This window comes from Festucalex cinctus, chromosome 12 (assembly GCF_051991245.1).
Source record: "Festucalex cinctus isolate MCC-2025b chromosome 12, RoL_Fcin_1.0, whole genome shotgun sequence".
Taxonomy (NCBI): Eukaryota; Metazoa; Chordata; class Actinopteri; order Syngnathiformes; family Syngnathidae; genus Festucalex; species Festucalex cinctus.
In genome coordinates, this window is record NC_135422.1 from 15,284,140 (window position 1) to 15,310,594 (window position 26,455).

At 40.3% G+C, this 26,455-nt stretch overlaps 1 protein-coding gene and 1 long non-coding RNA gene across 5 annotated transcripts in view; one reads left to right on the plus strand and one right to left on the minus strand.

Annotated features, from left to right (window-relative positions):
- Positions 1–11,742, plus strand: part of LOC144031086 (uncharacterized) — an 11,966-nt gene extending 224 nt beyond the window's left edge. Inside the window, exons 2-3 of the long non-coding RNA XR_013287435.1 lie at positions 1–40; positions 11,621–11,742. The exon at positions 1–40 is cut by the window's left edge and continues 18 nt beyond it. This is a non-coding gene — a long non-coding RNA (uncharacterized LOC144031086). The remainder of the gene's footprint in view (positions 41–11,620) is intronic.
- The window catches only part of LOC144031084 (DNA (cytosine-5)-methyltransferase 3A-like), a 30,273-nt gene continuing 6,105 nt past the window's right edge, over positions 2,288–26,455 (minus strand). Inside the window, exons 5-23 of one of the 4 annotated variants that reach the window (XM_077537808.1) lie at positions 24,251–24,297; positions 22,517–22,663; positions 16,598–16,969; positions 15,700–15,858; positions 15,496–15,603; positions 15,215–15,371; positions 14,922–15,074; positions 14,535–14,579; positions 14,388–14,467; positions 14,201–14,313; positions 12,971–13,154; positions 11,963–12,047; positions 11,641–11,786; positions 8,634–8,724; positions 8,407–8,555; positions 7,313–7,398; positions 6,839–6,908; positions 6,640–6,758; positions 2,288–4,885 (exon numbers count right to left, since the gene is read on the minus strand). In XM_077537808.1, coding sequence (XP_077393934.1) covers positions 4,744–4,885; positions 6,640–6,758; positions 6,839–6,908; positions 7,313–7,398; positions 8,407–8,555; positions 8,634–8,724; positions 11,641–11,786; positions 11,963–12,047; positions 12,971–13,154; positions 14,201–14,313; positions 14,388–14,467; positions 14,535–14,579; positions 14,922–15,074; positions 15,215–15,371; positions 15,496–15,603; positions 15,700–15,858; positions 16,598–16,969; positions 22,517–22,663; positions 24,251–24,297 — 2,453 coding nt within the window. In that variant the 3' untranslated portion in view covers positions 2,288–4,743. Of the gene's footprint in view, positions 4,886–6,639; positions 6,759–6,838; positions 6,909–7,297; positions 7,399–8,406; positions 8,556–8,633; positions 8,725–11,640; positions 11,787–11,962; positions 12,048–12,970; positions 13,155–14,200; positions 14,314–14,387; positions 14,468–14,534; positions 14,580–14,921; positions 15,075–15,214; positions 15,372–15,495; positions 15,604–15,699; positions 15,859–16,597; positions 16,970–22,516; positions 22,664–24,250; positions 24,298–26,455 lie in introns of all 4 variants that reach the window. The other 3 variants (XM_077537806.1, XM_077537810.1, XM_077537809.1) reach the window with 3 other exon arrangements.

The window sequence follows — 26,455 nt, forward strand, 5'->3', positions numbered from 1 at the left end:
TCATGGAGTGAAAGATGGTCATTCCTGTAATCTAACCAAGGTGACAATCTCTTTACCATGACTGTACTTTTTATTGATTTTATTTTGATGCTGAAAAATGTATAGAGCGTTGTACTGTACAGCTAACGTTAGCTGACGGTTGTGCTGTTTTGCTTAATCACTCAAAGACAACCCAATTTTTACACATCTTGTATACACATCTGTGACAAAATGTCTCGGTGTGCCCACCTTGGCCACCAGGGGGCAGTATTTTACAGACTGAGTGACACGAAGAAGAGTTTAACAACTGACTAAGTAAACTGCAATAATAATTTTTTTTTTTTTTAAGAGGACAAAGATGATATGCCTGTGAGTATTATTGTTTGTCTACAACACGTGAAACAACATTCCGACTATAAATGTTGTTTGTTTGCCAAACGACGTATTTTTCCATAATGTGTGTGAGTGTGTGCTAGCATGTGACGTCTTAAACATTGTTTTATTCTTATTTTTATTATTATTATTTTATCACAAGGTGCAGTTATCTTTGTTTTCTGTTTAGTTTTTTGAGTAAACTTGAACTGGGAGTGGCACTAATCAAGGGACCTTTTTTTTTTTTTTTACCTCAATCACTGCCAATTACATTACCAGTAGTTGGGTGAAAATATCAATGTCATGATCAAGCTGAAAGGGTAGTAAAATGTAACTTTGCTTGTCGATTCAAAGTCTGGCATGATGTGCGTACAATGAGACACAAACAAGATGCTTTTTTTTCCTCACAACAAAAAACAATATATTTATTCAAGTGTTCTCCAGCACAATTACATACGGAGTCTTTATCTTCTCTCTGGACACTAAACATAACTTGTGTGTGTGAAGGGTTGAATGCTACATTTGCTGTCAGAAATGAACTCCAAAGTGGGGGGGGTAAAAAATAATAATAATAATAAAAAAGCACATCGGCTATAAACAACAGTGACGGTATAGAAAGGAAGTCACGTGGAGTGTCCAGTGACTCACCTTGACCAGTGATGTGATTAAAACAGTTCAAAAACAGACATGGAGAACTTCAGCAAGCGGAATGTTGGGAAAAAAACAAGCGTATCGATACATCACGCTACAAGTTTTTTTTCTTTTCTTCCTCACAACTGTCCCACAGATAAGCACCGACTACAGCAATCCCCTAAAGTCTAAAACAACGTAAAAACCTTTTTTGTATTTTTTTTTTCTTCCCGTCAAGTACAAAGTTAAAATGCCTTTAGTTAATATAGTTATATCAAATAATAGTTTGTCTGTTACGACAAGGGAAAGATGTCGTAAAATGCGTAGAGTAATTCCCGGCTTTTACACCGCCAGCGACGTATAGTGACAGGCAGAACAATGACATGCTCTTCCACTAAATGGCCCAAATTTTGACTGACATTATTTATTATCCAAATTTCAGCACTTTTTGCGACATTTTCGTTTCAAGTGAGGTTTTCCGAATACAGTACATGTGCCTTGGCTTAATAAAGGTTGGGTAAACACTGGACTAAACTACAATCTAGATCGCAATCAAAATTTGTCACGTTAATTTTTTTCTTTTAAAACAAACAAAAATAACACTCATTTGATTATATATTAGCCAAGAATTACATTTTTACATTTCCATTAAAAAGCAGGGACAAAAACCAAAACGGCGACGTTTCTGTACAAAAAAATGTACAAAACACAAGATGACAGAAAATTTGCGGCAAAGGAGGAAACGGATGGCGATAAGGTCACTTAAGAACTTAGTTACATTAAGAGAGTCATTGAGTTAAAATATTTTAAATAGATATTCAAAACTTTTTTTAATACTTTGTCAGTTTTCCATTTTGACAAGCCAACACCGAAATCCTCCATGTTAGTTACGCCGCCGTTACAATCAAGAGTATTTAGTCCGTTAATTCCGCCCATGGAGGCAGCACGCTGGTACAAGTGCTTAAATCACTTAACACGTCTGCCTCGTAGTTCTATGGTCCCGGGTTCGAAGCTCGGCTCTGGCCTTCGTATGCGGAGTTTGCATGTCGGCTTCTGACCACATTACAAAAAACGTTAAGTGAAGATTGGAAATTATCCGTAGTTTGGTTTGTCTGTCTATCTGTGCCCTGTGATTGGTCGGTCACCATATCAGGAGGGAACCCTAGTCCCAAACTGTGATGCGCGCACCCCTATGGGTGCGTGAGTTGGCCTGATTTTTTTTCCCCCCCACCCCCCTCCTTTTGTAGCCATACACCTAATATGCTTTGTTTGAATTTGTGCCCCAAACTCAGATGTGTGGTTTGAAAAAAACAACAACAAAAAAACATTTTGACAACTGCTCCTTTTAGCAACCTTTTAGGCGTTGTCAGTTTTTCGGTTCTGAGCAACCACAGACTAAATTCTCCATGTTCACAATTTTGTTAATTACTCCCGGGGGTGTGTAAGATTCAAAGTCCGATGTAATAATTACAAATTTACAGAGTCAACAAATAAACGTAAAAATCCACGTAGCTATATGCAAAACAGACTTTGACTATTATTTTTTTTAAGGGGGGGGGGGGGGGGGGGGGGGATTGGTTGTGGTGCCAGACAGGGCAGTGCGCCAACTCTGAACCCATCTTCCGTAATTCTTGAACATGAATTAAAATTGAGGATACGTTGAAATTTTGTAGCAGGGATTCCCAAACGGTCCCACATCGTGATTGTGCGCACCCCTGGAACATGCATGAGATTAACAATTATATATATATATATATATATATATATATATATATATATACACACACACATTCTCAAAATAAAAATATTGAATATTTACTGTAAATTTTGACCTAAACAAACAAACCACAAAATACAATTCATTTACTTTATGTTCTAGGAAATCAATTTGACACACTGTAGCTATGCTTTATGGATTGGGGGTGCGCCAACTATCAGATAATTTAGATGATTAATTTTATTGACGTTAAAGCTAAATGCATTTATTACCAATAATAATAATAATAATAATAATAATAACAATAATAAAATTCCACCATGGATTCCAAAACAGAGGTGCGTGAGCGCCCTTCCGGAGGTGCGTCTAATATATAGAAATATTTTAACTTTTTTTTTTTTTTTTTACAAGTAAATGTAATATTCTCATAGCTGTACACAAAACGGGCTTTGCTTTGAATTTTTGTTTTGGTTCACATGATGGGGGTGCGCCAACTGTTGCAACTTAGAGCCGAGACAATTTAGTCGGCTAATTTTGTACACGTTGATGTGAAAAGTCACGATTTTTATTTATTTAAAAACATTTTTTGCCAAGGCCTCTCAAACTGGTGCATCTGATATATACACATTTACATTGACACACCTTCCCACCCCCAGTGTGATTCTTTTGTTTTGGTTGATGGTGCGGGCGTGCACCAACTCCACATTTAACTCGCAGCGTACGATCCAGATAATTTATTTGCTTAATTTTGAACCATTTTAAAAGATTTTCTATAGGGGATGCCTAAATAGAGGTGTGACCAGGGAGTGCGTCAGAAATAATAGTTAAGATTTTTAATTTGTTCTTCCACTCCTGGCTGATTTTTCCATTTCCTCTTTATAATTCAGATTTTTAACCAACGGGTGAACATGACGTCATCTTGTTTAGGATTTTATTTTATTTTTTTAACTTAGTGCGGGGTTAGTGGTGCGAAGTGGGCGTGTTTGTTTCCAAAAGGCTGTCTTATATAAATGCACCTAACAATCTTAAGGAACTTGGGCGGTATTACACTCGACGTATATTTATCGCCGCTTTTACAACAACCAAAAGCAGGAGGCGGTCTGACCATACAATGTGTCCTACAATAAAAGATTTCACATATTTAAAGACAAAAACGAAAAAAAACTATTTTTTTCCACTATTGGCACAGCCCTACTGTATACAAAAAAGTATTGCGCCAGGGTAGTTCACATCATTGTAAAACAAATCACATCAACCTAGATTTAAAATTCAAATACAAAAAGGAAATAAAAGTATAAAAGTGCTTTTATAATGTTGATACAACAGCACACCAAAAAATTGCTATAAAAAGGTAGAAGGACTTTTTGTGAAGCCGCACCATGTTATCGAGGTTTTTTTTTTGTTTGTTTTTGCACCTCACGTTAAATGTACAGTAAATATCGTCGGTCGATATGGAACGCGACATTATATTTTTTTTTTTCCAACGGCGGGAAACATCGTCGTTTAGCTTAGTTTGTGCACTTCAGGAAGGCGAGTTGTAGAAGAAGTCAGCACCAGTAAGAACTTGTAGAAAAGCTGCAAAAAAGTTTTTTTTTCTTCTCGTTTTTCCCACTTGACGAAGTTTCCCGCCATTGTGGAGCACCGTGGCATTGTAGCCATATTACAGTAGTAGTACCTTTTTTTTTTTTTATTACCTTCAGAAGCTGTAAACAACGAGGTATATGTGATCTTGGTGTTTTTTTTTGTTTTGTTTTTTGTTTTGGATTCTTAGAGCTCCCTTTACGCCGGAAGCACGGCAAAGAAACGTACAGTACGCTCGCTCCGCTCCACGTTTAGCTCTTCTCCGAAAGCATAGTCTCAAGTATAGCTCCGACAAAGACAAATCAAGGTGATAACAACACTGCTAAAAAAAAATAATAATTAAATAAGGATAACAAATAGAAAGTGTGAAATCTACGCCGAAGCGGTTTCCGAGCGTGAAGCTCTGGAGGCTCAAGGCTCTGACGCCGCAAAAAAAAAAAGGGGGCGGTCAAAAGGGGGGTCGCTCAGACGCAGGCGAAGTAATCTTTGAGTGGTGCAAACAGGTGGCGGATGACGGGAACGCTCCACGAGCGTCCCAGCAGACGCTGCCGGGCCAGTCGGCTCATGTTGGACACGTCCGTGTAGTGGACCGGGAAGCCGAAGATCCTGGAGAAAAGACGCTGAATTAGCATACCGCATGATTTCAGTTTGAGAATAGATTTGAAAATTCTGCGATTGGTCTAAAAATCACTTGAATGGTTTGGGTCTTGATTAAAGAAATGCTAATTGATTATAAAACCCAGTAGGGCTCTGCAATCTGCAGACTCAGGTCAATTAGTGGAGGCCAGAGTTCAAAGCTAAAATGGTGAAGCAGCTTTGAGTTGTTATGCTGCATGCAAATGGAATATAGAAAGGACCGAAACTGCCAAAATTAAAAATAAATACACGAATAAATAGAAAAATAAAAGTGAAAATAAAAACTGATACAAAATATCAATCAAAAATTAAATACAAAAAAATATAAATGGAAATTAAAAACAACACAATCTTTATACATATATCCATAAACAATAAATAAAAAAAGAAAAACTGAATACAATAAAATGAGATTTAAAAAAAATAAAAATACATATAAAAATAAATGTGGAAATAAATACAAAAATAAATATATAAATAAAAGTAAATATATATATATATAATATGAGTTGTTTTTGTTTCCATTAATATTTTTGTATTTAATTTTTGCATTATATTCTTTTATCATTTTTTTCCCCCACTTGTATTCATTTATTTATTCATTTATTTATTTATTTTTTTAATTTGGGCAGTTATGGTCCCCCATAGGCATAAACTGGCAACAGAAGTGAATTCAGCCCAGAGTTTAAATGCTTTTAAAAGGTTAAAAAAAAAATTAGCTTTTTTTCCCCCATACCTTTGATTATTTTTTAAAATAAATTTCACAGTACGGTCTTTTAGTAATTTTAGAATTTTCTTTTTCATTGCGTTTGTATTCATCAACTGGGATCCAACCATTTACTGTATATATTTACTATATTTATCAAGTGTCAAGTCAACGGCTAGGCGTGGAATAGCGCCTCGCCCCCGCTTTACAGTAATTACACAGATTTACTATCGCATTTTTTTCATTGACACGTCTCATAATGTTTAACTGGAATTATGCAGTATGTAACAACATGCAATTAAAGCAAGTTTTCACTGGTCGTTTACATACGGAGTTTTGACAGTAATGGCAAATTACGCAAATTTAGTAGCAGAAGTGTATTTTCTCCTCCATTGAAACGTCTGCTGTTTTATAACATTTAAGTGGATTTACACAGTAAGCCTCAGTCATAAAAATGCAATAAAAAGTGTTTTTATTGGCTGGTGAGATACGCAGTACACACATAAGTCATTTCAACACGATTTAGTACCAGAAGTCTATTTTTTCTTTGAATTGTGCGTTTGGTCTTTCATAATGTTGAAGCATATTTATGGAGTAAGTCATAAAAATCATTAAAAAAAATATATATATATATATATCAAGAGTCATTTAGGTGAAAGTGTTGACATATAACAGGAAATAGAGATTTACTATACCAAACGTGTATTTTTTTTCCCCCCACCGAAGATTCTGACAATATTTTATCAGAATTTTGCAGTAAGTCATAAAATGGTTTTATTGGTCATGTGGATACGGGATGTTAACAGTGCACAAACAACTGTAATTCCACAGACTTTTGATGTTTTAATTTACTTTTAAGCAGACTCATACAGTCATAAAACTGCTATAAAATGAGTATTCATTCGTTGTTTACATGAGCAGCTGTTCTATAACATTTCATCAGATTGATACAATAATCCATAAATATGCAATAAGTGCCATTTTGATTGGTTGCTCAGAGCCTCGCTCGAGGTTTTACCTCTCCATCTCGCTGCACCAAAGTATGTCCTCCTTCTCGTTCATGAAGACGGGGAAGTGCTGGTCCTTGCCCTGCTTGATGGAGTTGGACCTGGTGGTGATGGTCCTCACCTTGTCAAACTGACAGACAGTCACATGACAAGAAAGTTTTAGCCGGCCGCTTGTACATGTGCACGTGGGGGTCACGCGTCATGGCGCACCTTGGCGGTTCTGCCGTGCTCCAAGCAGTCCTGCAGGTCCAACTTGTCATTGCACATGGCTGTCAGAGGCCTGAGGAGGAATTGAGACAAATCAATGGACGACAAACAAACAACCAATCTGGCTTATGATTATTTTGTGGATGACAACACTGCTGCATGTCAGCTTCATAAAGCAAGTGAAGAACTTCGAGAAGTTGTATACCTTAAAGCAAAACTCAAAGACCACTGCAAATTGAACCTTCCTCAATGTATCTTTCAAAGTTTCCCAAATCTTTACAACTCCATTGCGAAAAGCCTCATTTTACTTTTCATTGGGCACGCCAGTTGCATCAGGACTGTAAGGTATTCTGTGCGATCTTGGCAAAACATTTGTCACAACAAGTGTGTGAAACATGCTATAATTGGCTCATAAGCTAAGCTAAGCTTCATGTTTGAGTCCACGTGGATGCTTTCCCTCACCATTCACCCACCGACCTGTTCATGCCAGGAAGGTTACCCCAGAAGTAGCGGGCACGGTGGGCGGCCGACACCTCCTTGGCGTCGATCATCACCGGGTTGCACTGTCAAGCGGATGATGACAACAACACAGCAGAAAAAATATCGGTCAATATCATTTCAAGGACAAACTTAGCTGCATGTTGGAAAATGTGAAAATTTTAAGGCAGCGCAAAGATGCATGTATTCCAATTTTGTATCGATCTAAAAAAAGTAAATACAGGAGAGTGGATACATGCAAATGGCGAACCGTCATTGGCTGATAGCGTCAATACTAGGGATGTAATGATAAGTGCAATATCATGATATCAAGACATTAAATTGCCACAATATCGTCGTCGTCATGTCACGATATTAAAAGCAGAACATTTCTCTTTTTTAGTGCAATTTAATTTTCATTAGGGATGTTTTGGCCCTTCTGTTTAAAATCTATACTAATTGTAAGATGAAGGGGAACGTTATATGCCTGTGAACCGAGTCAATATGTGGTAGGAACTCAATATGTGCCTGTATTAACAAGCACCTCAATAGGTGTTACAAGAGATTGTCGGTAGTTTATAAGCATTCCTGTTATGTACAAAAGCACAATATTGTGCTTTTTTTTTTTAACTTCGCCAAACTCCGCACAATAACGTGATAATATCGTATCATGATGTTTGGATATTGTTACATCCCTAGTCAATACCAATATTTTGTAATAACTAATGTTGACCTAGAGCAGGGGTCTCCAAGTTCGGTCCTCGAGAGCCCCTATCCAGCCTGTTTTCCATGTCTCTGTCCTTCAGCACAGCTGAATCTAATGATTAGCTAATCAGCAAGCTTTGCAGAAGCCTGATAACGATCCCGATCATGAATCAGGTGTGTTAGTGGAGAGAAACATGGAAAACAGGCTGGATAGGGGCTCTCGAGGACCGAACTTGGAGACCCCTGACCAAGAGTGTTAGCTTGCTATGGACTGTGGGTACTTCTAATATTTGGTGCCACTAGAGGGCATCGGTCTATTGTTTGGTCCTGCCGATTATCTCCCAAGGCACACAAGTGCAATCTGAGTTGCACTGGTTCCGAGAGCGTACCTCCAGAAAGCGAGATATGTCCCTCTTGTCGCTGACGCCCATGGCGACCACATTCTCAAAGAGCCAAAAGAAGGGGCGCTCTTCCCCGTTCTTGGGCCGAGCCTCGTGCAGCAGCCTGTAGAACTCGAAGAACAGGCGGCCCGTGCCCTCTTTTGTGGCACGCGGACATCACGGACGCTTTTGATATCGAGCCGAACCCCAACGTGTCAAATTGGTTTTCTACCCACCGTAAAGGCCTTTCCTCGCAGGGTTGACTATGGAGAGGTCGTTGCACGGACTTCCGCCGATGACCAGATCAAAAGGACCCCACTCTTGGATCTGCAGAGATAAGACACCAGATAACTTAGGACATAGGGTGTGTTAAGTTTAAAGTGTACATATTATTATATGTATTTGCTAAAATGCTTGACACTCATATGAACTTTAAGTGAACTGCTTTCTTATATGAACTGTACCAGACAGTGTGGCTGTGTTTAAAATGAGTCACACCGTCTGGGGCAAAAGCGAAAACGAGAACTTTCATTGCTAATGGATAATCGCATGCTTGTTTGCCACACACTTACATCCAAGCAGACAGATATGTTATTTTTAGATAATTCAGCGTTGCACTATTGCGCTATCCCCACCCCTTAGTAGTGCAACGCTATTTTTTGTAACCGGACAGGAAATAATGGCCAATAAAAAGAGAGGACGCAAGAGAATTGCCAGAACATCTTTGACAGCTTGTACCTGTCAACTCTGCTCTGCTCGTTGCGAGTAAAAACAAATAAGTCTTGTCTTCTCATCCTTGTGTTGTCATTCTTATATGTTTTGGTGTGTAAACCTAAATGGGTGTCCAAACCTTTTCCTCCAAGGGCCACATGCAGCAAAGTCAAAGGACGCAAGGGCAACTTTAATTTTTTTCCCCAAATCAATACTGTTGCACTACTTTTTTTTTTAAACTGCTATGCTATGCTTTGTACAAGGCAAATAGTTGATGATTTTACAAGATTTTGGGGTGGCCGGGGCCCTTTAACAGCTTAACAGCCAAATCCCATTTCTAGATTCAAAATCAAAACAGGAGCAATCTGTTGTATGACCATTTTTCCAGCAGTTACTTGCGAATCAGTCATGTGATAGTTTCACAATTTGGACCAATGGACGCAGATTCACCACAGTCTTTTGAAGAGAAATGATTCTACTTGTTTAATCGTAAACAGTTTATTTGCATATTTAAAAAAAAAAGCCCTACAGTACAACAGTAACAAATGTATTAGTTGTAGATTCATTCTTAGTGTATGCTGCAGGCTAGAGGTGCACCGATCACAATTTTCCGGCCCATCACCGATCCCCGATCTTTTAAAAAAAAAAAAAAGTCTGACATGTCGATCTCGATTTTTGCTGATCCCGATTTTTTATTTTTTTTCATAATAAGCAGCCACCTTCAGTGTTCCAATTTGTTTTATTAAAAAACATTGAACAATGTTGTCTGTGAAATAATGCAAACAGTTTTTTTGTAACTGCACATCAAGTATTTCTCTCAAATAAATATAAAAGCCTATATTAACCATCTCAGGAGAAGAAGATACCTTTTCAGACATCTTAAGAGAGAGATGAGATCGGTGGAAAATATCGTTTTTTTTTTTAAAGGGATACTTGACTCATTGAGCCATTTTTAGCAGTAAAAAGTTAATATTTTGTGTATAATTAATGTGGTAACTTCATTATTTTCCATGTATAATTAATACCTTTAGAAAGTAATTTTTCTACTTTCTGTCGACTGATGATGACATCACCTGTGCTGAGGAAGTAGAAAACGACCAATCATGGCTCAGTTAACTGACCAAACCCAGAAAACAGGTGAGCCATTTTTGGCCATTACCTACAGTGGTACCTCTACTTACGAAATTAATTGGTTCTGGAAGAAAGTTCTTAAGTAGAAAATTTTGTAAGTAGAGACGCATTTTCCATGTAAATGCCCTAATCCGTTCCAAGCCTCCCAAAATTCAGACATAAATGTTTTATAAAGCATAAAAATGTATCAAAACATGTAACAAATACATGTTACAATTAGATTATTGCGCAATAAATGAGAGTTGTGCATAATGTAAAAAAACAAAGAATAAAGTCAAGAATAAAAATGATGGTCATTTACCTTTTTAACTGCTGTCCTCATCGTTTTTTGCCCTCTTTGGTTCATGTTCCTCTCTCTCAGGAGTGTTTTTTTTTTTTTGCCTGGTGTTTTGTAAAGAACTGATCCATGGATGTTTTTTATTTTATTTATTTATTTATTTTTAAACAATCCTTCGGAAATGTCCAAGGCAAACATCATCTTAGTGAGCAAACGCCCAACTGGTGAACACTTTTTCTGGGCGATTCTTTTAAACAAATTCTGAAACTTCATGGAAACTTCCGGTATGGCGAGGCATCTTTTTTTTTTTTTTTTAAAAAGGCCCGTCTCGTCGCAATTAAAAACTTACTGTGCCTTCATCAATCACCAATTGTTTGAATTTTTGCACAAATTCGTTGGCCGTTAGTTCATACATTTACGAAAAACTATCGGAACACCTCATGGGCCGCGGGATGAATGATGAGGACGCTGTATAGACACCGATCTAGTATACGCTCATAGATACCTATGGTAAAGGTTCCTATAAGCCAAAGGGATGCCAGAAACATGCACAAACACCGATCTAGTATTTACGCTCGTAGGTACCTATGGTAGGAAATAGCCATAGCCGAAAGTATGTTGCGTTCGGTAATGCATTTTTACCTTTCGTATCTAGAAATTTCTTTCGTAACAAGAGGCAATATTTTCCCGTTGAGGCGTTTCGTAAGTCGAAAATTTCGTATGAAGAGACGTTCGTAAGTAGAGGTTCCACTGTACTTCCTCTGGACAGGTGATGTCATCATCAGTCGACAGCAAGTGGAAAAATTACATTTTAAAGGTATTAATTGTACATCAGAAATATTGAAGTTCTCAAATTCATTCTGGACAAAATATTCACTTTTCACAGCTGAAAATCGTTCAATGACTCAAGTATCCCTTTAAGAGATAGGCCGATCACCGATCCCCCAAAATTAAGGAAATCGTGGCCAATAAATCAGCTAGCCAATCGATCGGTGCGCCCCTACACAAAAGTAGATGAAATGGCCACGAACAACATTTTTAATCACAGCATTTGACACGATTCTCAGCCCTAAACGTCAAATACATCATCTCTCTTCTTAAAAGGTGGAATCGGCTGAACTCACGTGTTTGCGCGTGACGCCCCTGACGTCGCCCACGTACATGATGCGGCCCTGATGCCGGACGAGCCCCACCGTGATGGAGTCCTCGCACACCTCCGAGGCCACGTAGCGCTCCACCTGGATGCCCAGCTTGCGCAGCACCAGCAGCCCTGAGCCACAAGAAGGCCCGTCCAGTTGTTACACACCAACAACAAAAAAAACGTGCGTGGATAGTGGGAACCGGGAAGGGAGTGGGGACAATCAGGCATCCAACCCGATATTCTTTTGACGGGCAATACAGCACTACATGTGGATCAACGGAAAAAACCTTCCGTGCGCGTCTTACCCGTTGCTATGCCGTCGAATAGCGACAGGACTCTGATTGGCTTCCTCTTCTCCACCCCGATGGGCGGGTAAAGCTTTGCCGGTTGCTGTCGCACAATGCGGAGAAGAACAACGCCGTTACGATATAATAATGGCGGCAAATGCCATTATTCAAATCATTGATGTATATGGAAGTAGATCATGTCAAATGGCATAATTCTATAAATTAGAATAAATAATATATAATAATTAGTGTTAATTTCATCAACAAAAACTAAACAAAATTTCGTCAACACACATTTTTCACCGGACTAAAACTAGACTAAATCCCTCATTAAAATAACAATAACTGGGACTAAATCAGTATGCATTTTCGTCGACTAATGAAGACGAGACGAAAACGTCCTTCACGTAATAAAAACTGGACTAAAAATCTATGGACATTTTAGTTCATGAACAAAAACGAGATGAAAATGAAATGATTTTGTCAGATCTTGTCTCTGCGAATTAAATAAAAAGTGGACATTCTCTTAATATAGTTACAACTACTGTAATTGTGTGTCAAGTTGTTTTTCATCAAAAAGATGAGAACATTTTATTTGTGAACTAGTTTTATATCAGAGAAGGTTCAATATAATCTGCTGACAAAAATATATATATACAGCGGCAAAACGGTTGTCCTGACTAAAACATTGATAGTTGTTGTTGACTAAAACTAGATGAATAAAAAAAAATATGTTTTCTTGGACTAAAATAAAGACAAAAATGCGAGATTTATAGTCGACTAAAAATTGACTAAATAAAAATGGGATGAGGTTGACTAATTGTGATTGAAAACTAACAAGCGTGACTTAAATTGGACTAAAACTGAGACTAAATTTCAAAATGGCAGACAAAATTAACAATAATAATAATAATAATATAATACAATAATAAATAAATAAATAAATAATTATCTAAATAATAATTTGATGCATCAATTGATCATCCGTCCATCACAATATCACCAAGGTAAGCCATTATTACTTACGAAATCCTGGTCGTGGTTGTTGGCGAAGAAATGCTGCAGGCGGCAGGTCCAGTCGGGGCGTCGTTCCAGGAGGCCGTAGGCCCCCTTGGGGTCGCACATGAAGCAGTTCCACGGGTCTTCCTTGATGGCGGCGTGGGAGGCGCCCTGGCCCACCAGGAGGTCCACGCACTCCACACAGAAGCACCTGGGCACAATATACACGTCGGTTCCTTAAAATTGCCGCTCGATACAGGGTGGCGGAGACTGTGACTGAATTTTTGGGATCAGTTTAGTCGGCCTGGCTCATTATCGGCGCCGATATTGGGCATTTTGACGAATGTCGTATCGGACTTTTTTCAAAATCGTTAAAAAGTCATCAAAAGGTAAATCTAAAACCATTTTAATCTCAGGGAACTGTTTATTTACATTTTCAGTTAACTATAAGAAATGCTGATGACACTGGGAACCTTCTGACACTTTTGTTTTTGCTCAACATTAAAACAAAGAAATCTGAAAGTTGAAGATTACAGGATTTTTTTTTTTTTTTAAACTGGAAAAATAGAGCTATGGTATTTACTTCTTTAAGTTTCCATTTAACTTTTTCAAGAGGTACTCATAGTGATAAATGTGGGAGATCCCTGAACATTTTTTTTTAGAAATTTAAAAAGAAGTATATTGTCTAAGATTAAAAAAAAAACAAAAAAAAACCTTCTACATTTTGAAAAAGTCTGAAAATATGTTCAATAAGCATTCATGCTTTAAGACATTACAACAAAAGTCAAGATTGGCATTTGTATTTTTAAAATTTTTTACACCAATATTATTTCCTGAAAACGAATATCGGCTTCAAATATCGGTTATCGGCCTCCTTGACTACTAATAATCGGCACTGGTATCGGCCCTAAAAAAAACAAAAAACACATCGGTCTATCTCTAGTCTGATGTGTGTATGTATATAGTACATATATCAGCTGGCCCTTTTCAAATCTGCAACAAATGGGACCATTTTTTTCCCCTCTCATTTGTAACGTAAACAAAATAAATACTAAAGCACAAAGTGCCGTAAAACAGTCGAATATTCTGCCTGTCTTTGTTGTTGTAAGCTTAAAACACCAACAACAAAAAAAAAAAGAGACCATATTTTAGTCTATATATATAGCGTGAAGTGTAGCATATTCAAGGTTTGGCTATTACAAACCTTTCACAGTGACCAATAAATACAAAAAAACATCATCGTGAGCCACAAATTACCGGCAGCAATTGTTGTTCCCGCACATGAGCACCTCACGTCCGCCACAGCAGATGGTGCAGTACGACTGGTAGCCGTCGTCGTCGTACTGATAGGCGCACTCCAGGAAGCAGTTCTGAAAATGCAACATCGTCAATGTGGGAGGGCGGCCCGTAGTTGGCGCCGAGTCTGTCTCGAACCCGGGCCTACCTTGCAGCCCTGGCACATTCCTCCTGCGAACAGCGGGTGCTCCAGGCTAACGTTCAGACTTCCGCAGGAGATGCAGATGTCTGCGTGGAGAGTTGATTGACAATGTCACAAAGTAGAAAAAAAAAAATCTTGGATGTGACAACTTACCTTCGATGCTGCGGCACTTTTGTCTCACTTCATAGATGAGTCGCTCTGAAATGACAACACGATGAGTTGGATTTCATGCGTGGGTCTTGTGTGCATCTTGTTATGAAAGAAATGTCCGCCCAATTGCGTGTTGATTGGTAAAAAATGCGGTTTATGCTTTAAACCTTATTCTGAACCACTGCCCTTTGCAAAAATTGAGGAATTTTCCTCAATGTTGAGGTCCTCAAAAAGGTGGTCCGTCAATTGATTTCCAAAAGGCTAATAAAAGTTTATGTGCGTCAGGAACAAGAGAGGGTCTAGAAGGGATCCCTGCGGTACACCACAGGAGTCCGTCGATTATAACGCAGTATAAGAGACGAGGTATTCGTTTGCATTAAACAACCTTACCTCGCGTTCCTTCATCGACGATGTCCTTGACCCTGGGTTTCTCTTGGGTGCTCTTTCGAGGCTTCTTCGCAGGTGGTGGCGGCGGCGTGTAGGAGGCGGCTTCCGGCTCCACCCACATCTCCGGGTAGACCTCCTTGTATGGGTTGCGCTCCTCTGCGGGTTTCAACATACAGCAAGCCATTCTTCATTCATTCATGGAGTTAGAAGTCCGCTCCAAACTCATATTTGAAACCGTAATGCTGGCTGCAAACCTACAAAAGCCTGACTTTTTGTCTTCTTCTTCTTGTTCTTACCCTCTGGTGGCTCCAAGCCTTTGGGTCCGGTAGGCTGAAACCCGGACGCAGCCCACTGGATCATCTCCTTGTTGAGGAGTTCCACAGATTTGGAGCTTTCGCTGTGGTCGCTGTCTGGACGGAGCGCGAAGGCTTTGCCTGCCCGGCTGCTGGCCACCTGGGATAAGACCACACACAGCATGAAGGAGCTAAGCGCGTCCCTGTCCTTAAACCCCACCCCTAATTTCAAACTCTAACATTGGTGTCAACCTGTGCGCATGCCGACCGCTTTACGTTTTTACCTGTAGCACCTCGTAGATTGCTTTTTTGTACATAGGCTGCTTGTTATAGGTTGGTTGGTGAAAGGCATCCTTAAAGGAACTTAAGGGTAAGAGTTTCTCAATACAAACCTGAAAAACAACACGCAGGAAATCTTCACGTTTTCCATCAATAGCTCAAAAATCGATCAAAACAATCTCAAATTGGGACATCAACGAAATAGTCACCACTGAGAATTTCCCGTCTCCGAACCACATGACCCATCGGGTCCCCTCGGCGGCTCTGCTCCGTCCCGTCATCCACCAGGACACAATTCGTCCCGGCCACCACGAGAAGCCTCGCAGCTTCCCCCAGACCAGGTCGCCGATGCCAAAACCGCGATCGTCCTGCAAACGCCACATGACAGCATTTAGTCACTCGGAAATCTCATTTCGAGTCTCCAATTGCTGTGAATTTGGGTTTTTGCACTCCAAAAAAACGGACGGCTGGTCACGCTACGACAGGGATTTGTAATCCCCGTTTCTGGAAGTGTTACTCTGAGAATTTCATTCTGCCTTGTCACAAATAATTATTCACTTAGAATCACAGTTTTGTGCTTTTTGAACAGGATTCTCTGGTCCCTGAAGGAAAGTGTTTTTGTTTCCACCAATTCTGGTAATTATTTGCCTCAAATTCAGGATCTTGTACCAGGTCCTCCTTTGAAAGTGTTTTTGTATTTTGTACTCCAGAAAAACGTGTGCCTGCTCAACCTTTTGACAGGTTTTTTTTTTTTTTTTTTAAGTCTGCTTTTTCTGGAAAGTACTCTTGAATCATGGTTTTTGGACCCCATAGAACAAGGCCTCTGGTGGCCACCCTCAGAGAGGGATTTTGTAGACAGTCCATATTCCTTCCAAACTTGTTTTTTTGCATGCCAGTAAACCGGTATCTGGTCGCACTACGGCAGAGTTTGAATCCTGGTTTTTGTACCCTGGATAACCAGATGTCTGGTCACCCGGCGGACGTTTTTTTTCTTGGATCGTTACTCTTAGGATTGTATGTTTTGTACCTCAGAAAATCGTCTGTCTGGTCTTTCTAGAACATAAATAAGCATTAAAAACTGCTGGACAAGGTGTGTCGTCTTCCTACCTCATACTCGGGTTCAGTGTCCGCAGCCTTGGGAGAGGTCTTGTCCACACCTGCAATGGCGACGGGCTCAGGGGTGGTGGCCACGGTAGGCGAGGCTGGATCGGTCGGCTGTTGCTGTTGCGGCTGTTGCTGATGTTGTTGCGGCAAAGACGCTTGCGACTGCGGCGGATGCTGAGGCGGACGTTGAGGCGGATGTTGAGGCGACGGAGGCCGGCGTTGCTGCGGAGGCTGAAGTTGCTGCTGCGGAGGCGGTTTGGAAGCTGGCAGACGATGACTCGGCGAAATCTCATGTTCCGGTCTATCGGTTTCCTTGCCTGGATCCGGATCCGTTATTGTGTTCATAGCTGACATCAGTTTGGCCTTTTTCTCTGCCTGCAACAAAACGATGAGGACAGCTGAGGACTGAGACTACATGGAACCAAAACCTTGTCTTGAAATCTTAAACTTTAACCTTGACTCAAAATTCTCATTTGAAACCCTATCCCAGGCTTGAAACCTTAATTTAAAACCCTCACTGTGGCTTGAAATCCTACTTTGAGAGCCTTATTACTCTTGGTTGAACCCTTAAACCAGGCTTTGAACACATTTGAAACCCTAACCCGTGGATAGAACCCCTTATTTGAAACCTTAACCCAGGCTTTGACACATGTTTTCAAAAGTCAAACACTCATTGTAATCCCTGCCCATATTTTAAACCTTAATACAAACTTAAACTCTTATTAAAAGCATGACTTGAAACCCAAATTTGAAATGTTAACCCAGGCTTGAAAACTTAATTTGAAACCCTCACTGTGACTTGAAAACTTACATAGAAAGTCTTACCTACATTTGAAACTCAAACCTTAGCTTGAAATCCTCATTTAAAACCCAAGCCTTATTTTAAACCTTAACCCAAGCTCGAAAGCCTTATTTAAAACCAAAACCCTTATTTTAAACCTTAACTATGGCACTCAAACATACTTAAAGCCTTCATTTTGCAACCTAACTTTTTTTCCGAAACCCAACTCCATACGGTGCCGACTCATGCATGCATGTACATTGTGCAATCTGGGAAGCTCAAAAAGGCATCAGGACACACAAACACACACCCACACACACACACACACACACACACAAAATCCCCTCCTCCTGCGCGCGGCTGTCCTGTAAACAATAGGCCCTTTAAGGGTGGGCGTGGAGTAGAAACATATGCTGTTCAATCAAGAGGCCGTTGCCGGTTTATAAATATCCGCACTGTAGCCCTGCTTGGCTGCTTCAAAGCCTCGGGGGCCGCATGGTGCTGCTCGCTCGCTCGCTCGCTGGGCCTCTTGGCATGCTCAAGTCCTGTGTGCTGTTGCTTCAGCTTCCACATGGACCACAGCAAAAACTAGACCACCGACACCACGACTCCAAGCAGACAGACTACATTGAAAGGATTTTACATAGCCAGTTTGCCCACCTCTGGTCTATAAGGAGCCCAGATTTGTGTCTGGACTTTGTCCCACTTGTAAATGCGCACCCGCACCCCCACCCCATTCTCTCCTTTTCAGGGGCCTCACAGTGCACGTTCGCTTGGGCTCTTCTCAAAGACAAACGGGGTTAAGAAGCAGAGAAGACACAATGAAGCCAGTCTTGATGGTTTACACACTCACTAACGCTTCGTATAAAGCACTCACCGATACTTGTGACTACACTACAATAACTAACTAGACAGGACAGACCATTTAAAACCCTAACCTTGTCTTAAAACCGTCACTGACGCTTACTTAAGCCACCAATTTGAAACCCTAACCCTTGTTTGAACCCTTCATTTGGACTAACCTTTGTGTTTTGCCTGTAGCAGAGGACTCAGACCAGTTGATGATCTGACTTGGGTTCACTCGGATACCCCCAGTGGGGCCTCAGAGGCGGGGGAAAAACCCTCCCAAATGACAAAACGCGACCGCGCGTCTTCTCTGAAAACTCGACAAGCCACAGCGACAGGAAGACGAAACAGCTAGCGCGGCTGCTAACACGTTTTCACTTCCTCACGCAATGCGACAGCCGCACAAAAGGAAGTTTGACCTTTGCGGGCTCTGCAGCACAGCAGGCAGGAAAGACGCAGCGGGAGCAGTTTTGTCTTATGGACTTTGACGGCTCTTCACAGTTGAGCCTCACGTAACTTAGCTTAATGGATAATCGGGTGAAAATGGCAAAAGTTGCGCTCAACATTTGACAAAAGTTAAAAATATTCAATGATGGGGTGAAAATTCAGAGTAAACCTAAAAAGCACTATAAAAGGCAAAATTATTTGGCTTTGCACATTTCATTTTTATGAAAACTGTGACCTTGTATCTGGATTTCTATTGAACCACAAAAACATGTTGCGATTGTCAAAAAGTTGTGGACATGTTTCGATTGATCTGCCACTAGACAAGCTAGCTAACCTTTAGCATGCCAACAGCATTTTGCATTATTTGTTAACATTAAGCTAAGCGGCGTTTCCAAAGGCTTCTTCCTCTTCTTGAAGCATCTTTTTTGGTGAACCGTTTTCCAAAGTACTGCTTATTATGAAGTCAGTTGAGCTCACTATCACCATACATACATCAAAACGTTGCTCGATAATCGCCATGCCTGCAGACGTTACATTTCTTAAATCTTAAATCATTTTTCTCGAATTCCTGTTCATGTGGCCCACACTACTACTACTACTACTACTACATTACATAGTGCCGCAGTTGAAACAGGAAATAGTTTCAGTACGTATCAACCCTCACTGGGGGGGGGGGACAAAACTTTTTTTCTCCCACCACACAAGCAACTCTGCTGAATCCTGCGCGCACGCTCGCTAGCATTCTCCCTTTCCCAGGCAGATGGCGCACACAACACAAGAGGAACAACAACAACAACAAGTCCCGTTTGCAAAATGACTGCAGTCAGCATATTCTACTCAAGTGGATCACCATCCATCCATGCTATCAAATAATGCAAGTGCACATACCCAACCACGAGCCTCATAGTCCAGTCAGTGTGGAAGTTTCTTCTTCTTCTTTTTTTTTTTTCTTTTCAACCCCCCCAACCCCCCCAACCCCCTCCCTCCCTCACTTCCACTCACTCACACAGGCATGCACATTTCTTTGTCTGGGAATTCAGGGTCAGGTGGTCGCTTAAGCGCATTTCTGGTTGGCTGGAGAGGACTCGCGAGCATCTGGCGGCCGGCCAGGAGGAGGCTGTCTTGCGAGCGCAGCGCCTGCCTGAGAATTTGCCGCAAAACGCCGCAAAAATCTGCACTGCGCGGAGTCATTTCCATGGTTGAGAATGGGGGAGGGAGAGCCGCTGTAACAGCAGGCGCATTTAAAAAAAAAAAAAAAAAGAAAAGAAAGAAAGAAAAGACAGAACGTGCAAAGGCGGTGGTGTGGTAAAGCCCCTTGAGCCACCATGTGGGCCATGCAGTGGCATCCTGGTGCCTAAAAACTTGCACAACACATTTTTAACCCTTGAGTCCTGTTTTCATTTGCAACCTTTTGAATGGAAAAATCTAATTTAATCATTATGTGCCACCGGAAAGTTCACTGCACTTCATTATTTCCTCATCTTATGTACCTTATTCTAAAACGGAATTAAAAAAAAAAATCCTCAAAATCTACACACTACAACAAATAAAGACATTTTGGTAGATTTATTTATTTATTTATTTTTAAAAGGAAGTTCATGTCAAGCCAAGTTATACACATATACACCCCCCCACACATTCACAAGTTTGCAACTTTGCGGGATCTGCTGGTGCCAAATTAAAGGCAATGCCGACCCCCCCCCCCCCCCCCCCCCAACCCCCCCCCCCCCCCCCCCCCCCCCCAGGACAAAGAAACTATTTTGCGCCCACCCCCAACTCTCCACTGTGACTATAAATAATATCATTTGTCTATAAAATTATTGCGAGTAGTGAGTACATCTCTGCTGAGGAGCTAATACTCCTTGCACACTCTCTGACAATGAGGGCGCCACTGCCACCTACTGTAGTGGATGTGCAATTACACTTTATTGTAGTACAAAAAAAAAACATGTTCCCTTTATTTGGCATCTTTTTTGAAGAATGGTTCACTATCTGCTGCTTACTGTCAAGTATGAAGTCACCGTTTAGCGCTCGTAACAAGGGGAAAAAAAACAACTAAACGGGAAAAAAAATCCATTTTAGAGTAAGACTAACAAAAAGAGTGAAGCAGACACACTGTATGTTTGATTTTATTTTGCTTTCCTTCAAAGTTAATTGTTTCAGATCAAATTTGTTGTGCAGCAAGTGATTCATTCCATCTTACTGCTAAATAAAATCGTAACGATTGTCAATAAATTACCCGTGGTTATCCTACGGCGTGTACTGGGCTTAAATATCAGTCGTCCTCGTCAAGCCACTTGTTTTGGAAAACTCAACACAAGTGGACCCGCTTGCCTCGTATTTCATGGCGATTCACTTGCGGGAGCCTCGTCCGTCCCGCTAATTTGGCAATAATTCCTCCCCCCCAGACATTTTTATGACCGCTCACTGAGCAGAGCTGAGGAGGGGGAAGACGTTTTGGGGGAGGGGTCGCAAAAGGCAGAAGAAATGGAAATATGAAGTCGCACTAGCAGAGCCACTTTACAACTGGGAACGGCATTTAACCTGGAATGAACAACAAATTGGGTGGAGATGGCCATCAAGACAGGATGCACAAAAAAAGGTCTCAAAAATCCATTTGTCAACATGACTGTGAAGTCGGCTATTTTTCGTAAATTCCCACCAGTTTGACCCCCCTGCCAAAAAAAAAATTGGATTTATATCGTTACAGGTGGCACGAAGAACTCTCTCGGGCCTAGACACAAAATTGAACAGGAAGTCGGCCAATTTGGTTCAAAGTAGACTTTACACGATCAGGATTTTGGAGCCGATCTCCGATCAACAAGTTTAAAAAAAATAAAATAAAAAAAAACACAAACAGCATAATTTTCATCCAAGTGACAGCCATTGAAACGCATTGGGAAAAACAAACAAAAAAAACTCCCCAAAGCCTTAACAAGCACCCAATACATGGAAAATGGAATGAAAAAACATGCCCTCCCAGAAAAACAAAAACTAAATTGTTTCGAGATATTTGAAAATAATTGGAAAAAAAACCCCGACTGTATATGTTGTGAAACCATTTAAATGATGATTAAAAATGACAGCACAGAATTTTGCTGATCCAATTAATGATGTCATTGATTGATCAGCAAATGATGTGACCTTACAGCCAATCACCGATTTTGCATAAATGCAAAATATCTGCCAATCCCTTCCAGCCTATCAGATCAGATCTGTGTAAAGTCTCATTCAAAGTAGCAATCTTGTCTGACTTCTAAACCAAACACTCCTACCATCCATTTTCTGAACTGAAAATCCTCATTAGGGTCGCGATGAGCTGGAGCCCATCCCAGCAAACTGAAGGTAAGAGTCCCTGGACTGGTCGCCCTCCAATCACAGACAAATAGACAAGCATTACGCAAAGATGCATATCGGCTAATTTACTGTGAGAAACATGATGTCAACATTTTGCAAGTGACATTAAAGTCCAAGTTGTGCTGCTAATATTTTCATGAAGCGAGCCTTCCCTTCAAAGCTGTAACGCCGCCAATTTATAAACTACAAGAGCGCGGGAGACACATTCCAGTGCATGACATCAACGCAGCTACGTGATTTTTTTTTTTTCCCTCTCCCCCTTCGCAAACACAATTGGCAGCAAAAAAGCAGGACATGTGGGAACCATGTGAGGCCCCTAGCCCTGGAAATCCGCTGGAAATAAATGGTACCTTCATGTGATATCCAATGACCCATCAAATACACTTGGCTGCGAAACTCCGACATCTTGAAACCCTTGCAGCTGCTCTATGGAAATCCCCCTTCCAGTTTTTTTCCCCCCCACTTAAAATGGCGGTGGCTTTGGTACTCACCTCCATCTTCCACTTGGCCAGCCACTCCTCTCGGGTCCGCTTGCTAATGTAATAAGGGTCTCCGGCCTGGAAGGTAATTCTGGGCACGGGCCTCTGACGTAGGCTGATATCCCCGCCAACTCCCCCTCGCAGCCTCCCGCGATCGCCCTGTTTTTTGAGTGTCCACATAAGAAAAAAAAAAAGAAAATTAGCTACTCGTTTCTTCAATACTCCCGCAAAAAGAAGCATCGGGATTGGTGGTACCATCCCACCAGAGTGTCACGATTTGAGTAAAAACTCCCAAGTGTATTTGATGTTTCACTTTTTATACATCAGGTACCATTTCTTTCGTAACGGACAAGATCTAGTGTTCCGCTTGACCGTCATGTTCAGTTTTAAGATATTCATCATAGTAGAGAGCGTTGAGTTTCAAGTTATGTTAGCCACTGACTGCTTCTAGTGTTTATGTAAACTATGCTATGTATTTCTATGGAATGAGCAGATTGGTCATCAACATCAACCCTCTTCCGGTCTTTATGCTAGGTTAGGATAACTTTCTGGTAGTCCAGGATTCCTACAGAACCAGCAGATCAGATAGCTCCTTAGGTGCATCCCAAAATATGAATCTGCTTCTAATGTTCAAGCTAAAATATGCTGTCTAGTAGCCGTAGATATGTATGGAAAAAGCAGACCATTCGCCTCCTGAATCGCATTTTATGCTAAGACTGTCTGGCAGCCCCAGATTTGTACCGAACGAGCGTCTCAACTCTTAAGTCCTATCCCAAAATATCAACCTGCTACTTGTCTTCATGCTAAGCTACGCTAATTGCCTGGTTAGCCCTGAATTTATACAGAACGAAAAGTTCGGTTGCTTCTGGTCTATAAGTTAAGCTAGGCTAACTGGTAACATAGCTGGGACTATTATAGAATGAGCAGATTGGTCTTCAACCCCACCCCAAAATATCAACCGTCTTCTAGTCTTTATGCTAAGCTGCCAAAGTTTTAACCTGCTTTTTAGTCTTTATACTAAAATATGCTAAGCTGGATCTTTCCAGAATGAGAAACTTGGTCATCTCATCAATCACATTTGCAAAACTAGACTAAGTGCAATTTCTGGAGAAATTGCGTGGGAATGCTGAAAGCTGAATGCTAAGATTCGAATGCATGTGGAATGCTTATAAAGTACATTGAGAGATAAATTATGAAATGATGACCTCCTGGTTACTGGACAATGCACTTTACCAACTGTGTCAACGAGCAGTATCAAACACCTGGTAACGATAATTAGTTTATATGTATGGAAGTGAGCGTGGAAAGTGACACTTAGAAATAGTTCAAGTTCTATCCCATTGAAAATTAATGGGGAAAAGTTGATATTTAACATTAAATTGTGCGAGTACTGTAAGTAATGTGGAATCAGACCATATAAACCCCGGGAGGCGTGAATTTTTGAAGCAAGTTGAAATTTGAACAGTGTAAATCGGAAGAATTATGTGGGAGTTGTTACATGCCAAAAAAAAGTGTGGAGAATAAAAATCACAATAACATATATGGGAATGCTTCAGCATTCCCACAAATATCAATCTGCTTCCCAGTCTTTATACAAATCTACGTTTATATGACGTTACGTGTACGTTAGCCTGAGATTCATGTGGAATGAGCAGATTGGTGGTTACGTTCCAAAATATCAACCTTCGTCCAATTTTTATGCTAAGCTATGTTCGCTGACCAGTAGCGATCACAAAATTCACGTACCTCGCTCTTGACCGCTTCGCTGTCATCTTCTTCCGTGTGCTCCACATCTGCATAGGAAAAAAATAAATGTGAACTTCCACCATTGCCATTGGCCGGCTGCACCTTTCTTGGCGTCATCTTGAGGAGTTTACCATCCTGTTTTCTCAGGCGTCAACTCCGCAAGAAATGTTGTTATTGATTCAGCGCAGACTTTATGGGTAGTGAAGTTCACTTCGGCACAGTGCGCCAAATTCAGACCTGATACCAACCTCTCCTCTCCAATTTATCACAGCATAAGTGTGTGAAGATGAGCGTGAATGGTTGATTGGTTATATGCTGCCTGTGATTGGCTGCCGACCAATTCAAGTTGTACCCCCAACTTGTCTTGCCAAAAGTCATCTTAGGCTAACAGAAGACTCTAAATCATCCATAGGTTCTTTCCGCAACCCTAATGAGGAAAAGCCCTCGAGAAAATGGATGGAAAAATGGAGTCGCCGTGCCAAGAAAATTCACTTCCATCATCTCTCCCTCTCCCACTAAATGTAGTTGAGGTTGACAAAATACAACCCGCGTCGGCACATTTACATTTGGTTTATTTTTACCCAGACGCTTTATTTAAACACCGTCATCTTTAGGATTGATGGAGGTCTCCGCTCGGCCTCGTGAGACGGCAGCTGACAAAACAACTTCCACCGCACGTCGTCTGTTTCGGAACGTTTCTGCAAACGTTTGGCATCTTCTGGTCTGAAGTACGTTTTTGCTGCATTTCCGTCGGATGGTTTCAAGCTCGGGTTCTAATCGAGGCTTGGGTTTCAAACAAGGGTTACAAATTCGGGTTTTGGAAGAAAGAGTTGCAAATTAGGGTTTCAAACTTAGGTTGCAGTGTCAAGTTAGCAAACCCTCAACCCATAAAGCTCGAGAGCAATTCTGGGCATGACGCCATTAAGCCAGCGGGAGTCCCGACGGAGGCTCGCTGCCAGGTGGCGCTCTATGCTGTGCTGTGCTCTACTCTGCTCTTCTTCTTCTCCTCCTCCTCCTTGACACTCATCAAGGTCACGGGTGAGTGAGAGAGAGGCATTCAGGGGGATCGGGTGAGGGGGGGGAGTCGGCTTCATCTCCGTCCCGGCCTGTCATCGCCTCCCTCCCCAAGGAGCCACCGTGACTTATTGCTTTCTTTGCATGCACAACACCACAATCAGGCAGTTAGGAAGATTGTAGGACGGAAGGATGCTATTTTTGTTTCCTTTTTTAATTTGCAGGGGGGGGGGGGGGGGGTTCAGGGGGAAAAAAAACAACCTACAATTATTATTGTTATTAATATTATTATTATAATTGTTCACTGTTATGAATGTTTATTGAAAAATGTTTCTTTCTACTATTAAAAATGAAATTAAAATTGAAAATATATTTACATAAATATTAATTAGTTTTGTACCATTGCACATTTTGAAAAATTACAACTTAAATAAAAATAATGTTTTTTTTTGTGGTTAAAAATGTCAAAAGTACAAACGAAATCAAGTATTAAAAGCAAATATGAGAAAATGTTTCCTATTATAAAAAATACACATAAAATACATAATATAATTTCCCTATTAAATCAAATATAAATAATTTTTTTTTAGCATTTTACACTACAAAAGATGGTTGTTGGAAATGTTAAATACTTTATCAATTTTAAACAATATGAAAAGAAATCACAAATTAAATTTGAATAATAAAATTTACATTTTGCACTATTAAAAAATATTTTATATATATTATATATATTATATATATATATATATATATATATATATATTATTTTTTTTAACACTATTAAAATAATGAATAATGCTAATTAAATAAAACATTTAAAAATACTAATAGTAATGTCTTTCACTGTTAAAAATTAGTGAATATTGTTTTTCCACTGTCAACATTTTCAACATAGTCACTAAAATAAAAAATACTGATCAAATGAAACTGTAAAATGCTCACTGTTAAAAATGTACTGAAAACGATTGATTTGTAATATAAAAATGTAAATAAAAAAATAAAATAAATAAACATACAATATTTTTGCATATGGCTGTGTCAGGAGTCCGGACTGATACTGGCCTTATTTTTTTCGGCATCAGGTATTAGTGGAAGCTACGAAAATCTGACATCGACTAAGTACTCATTTGCAATGTAGTTGGTACCACAATGTAGGAGTTTGACAGTTGATGTAGTTATTTCTGATAT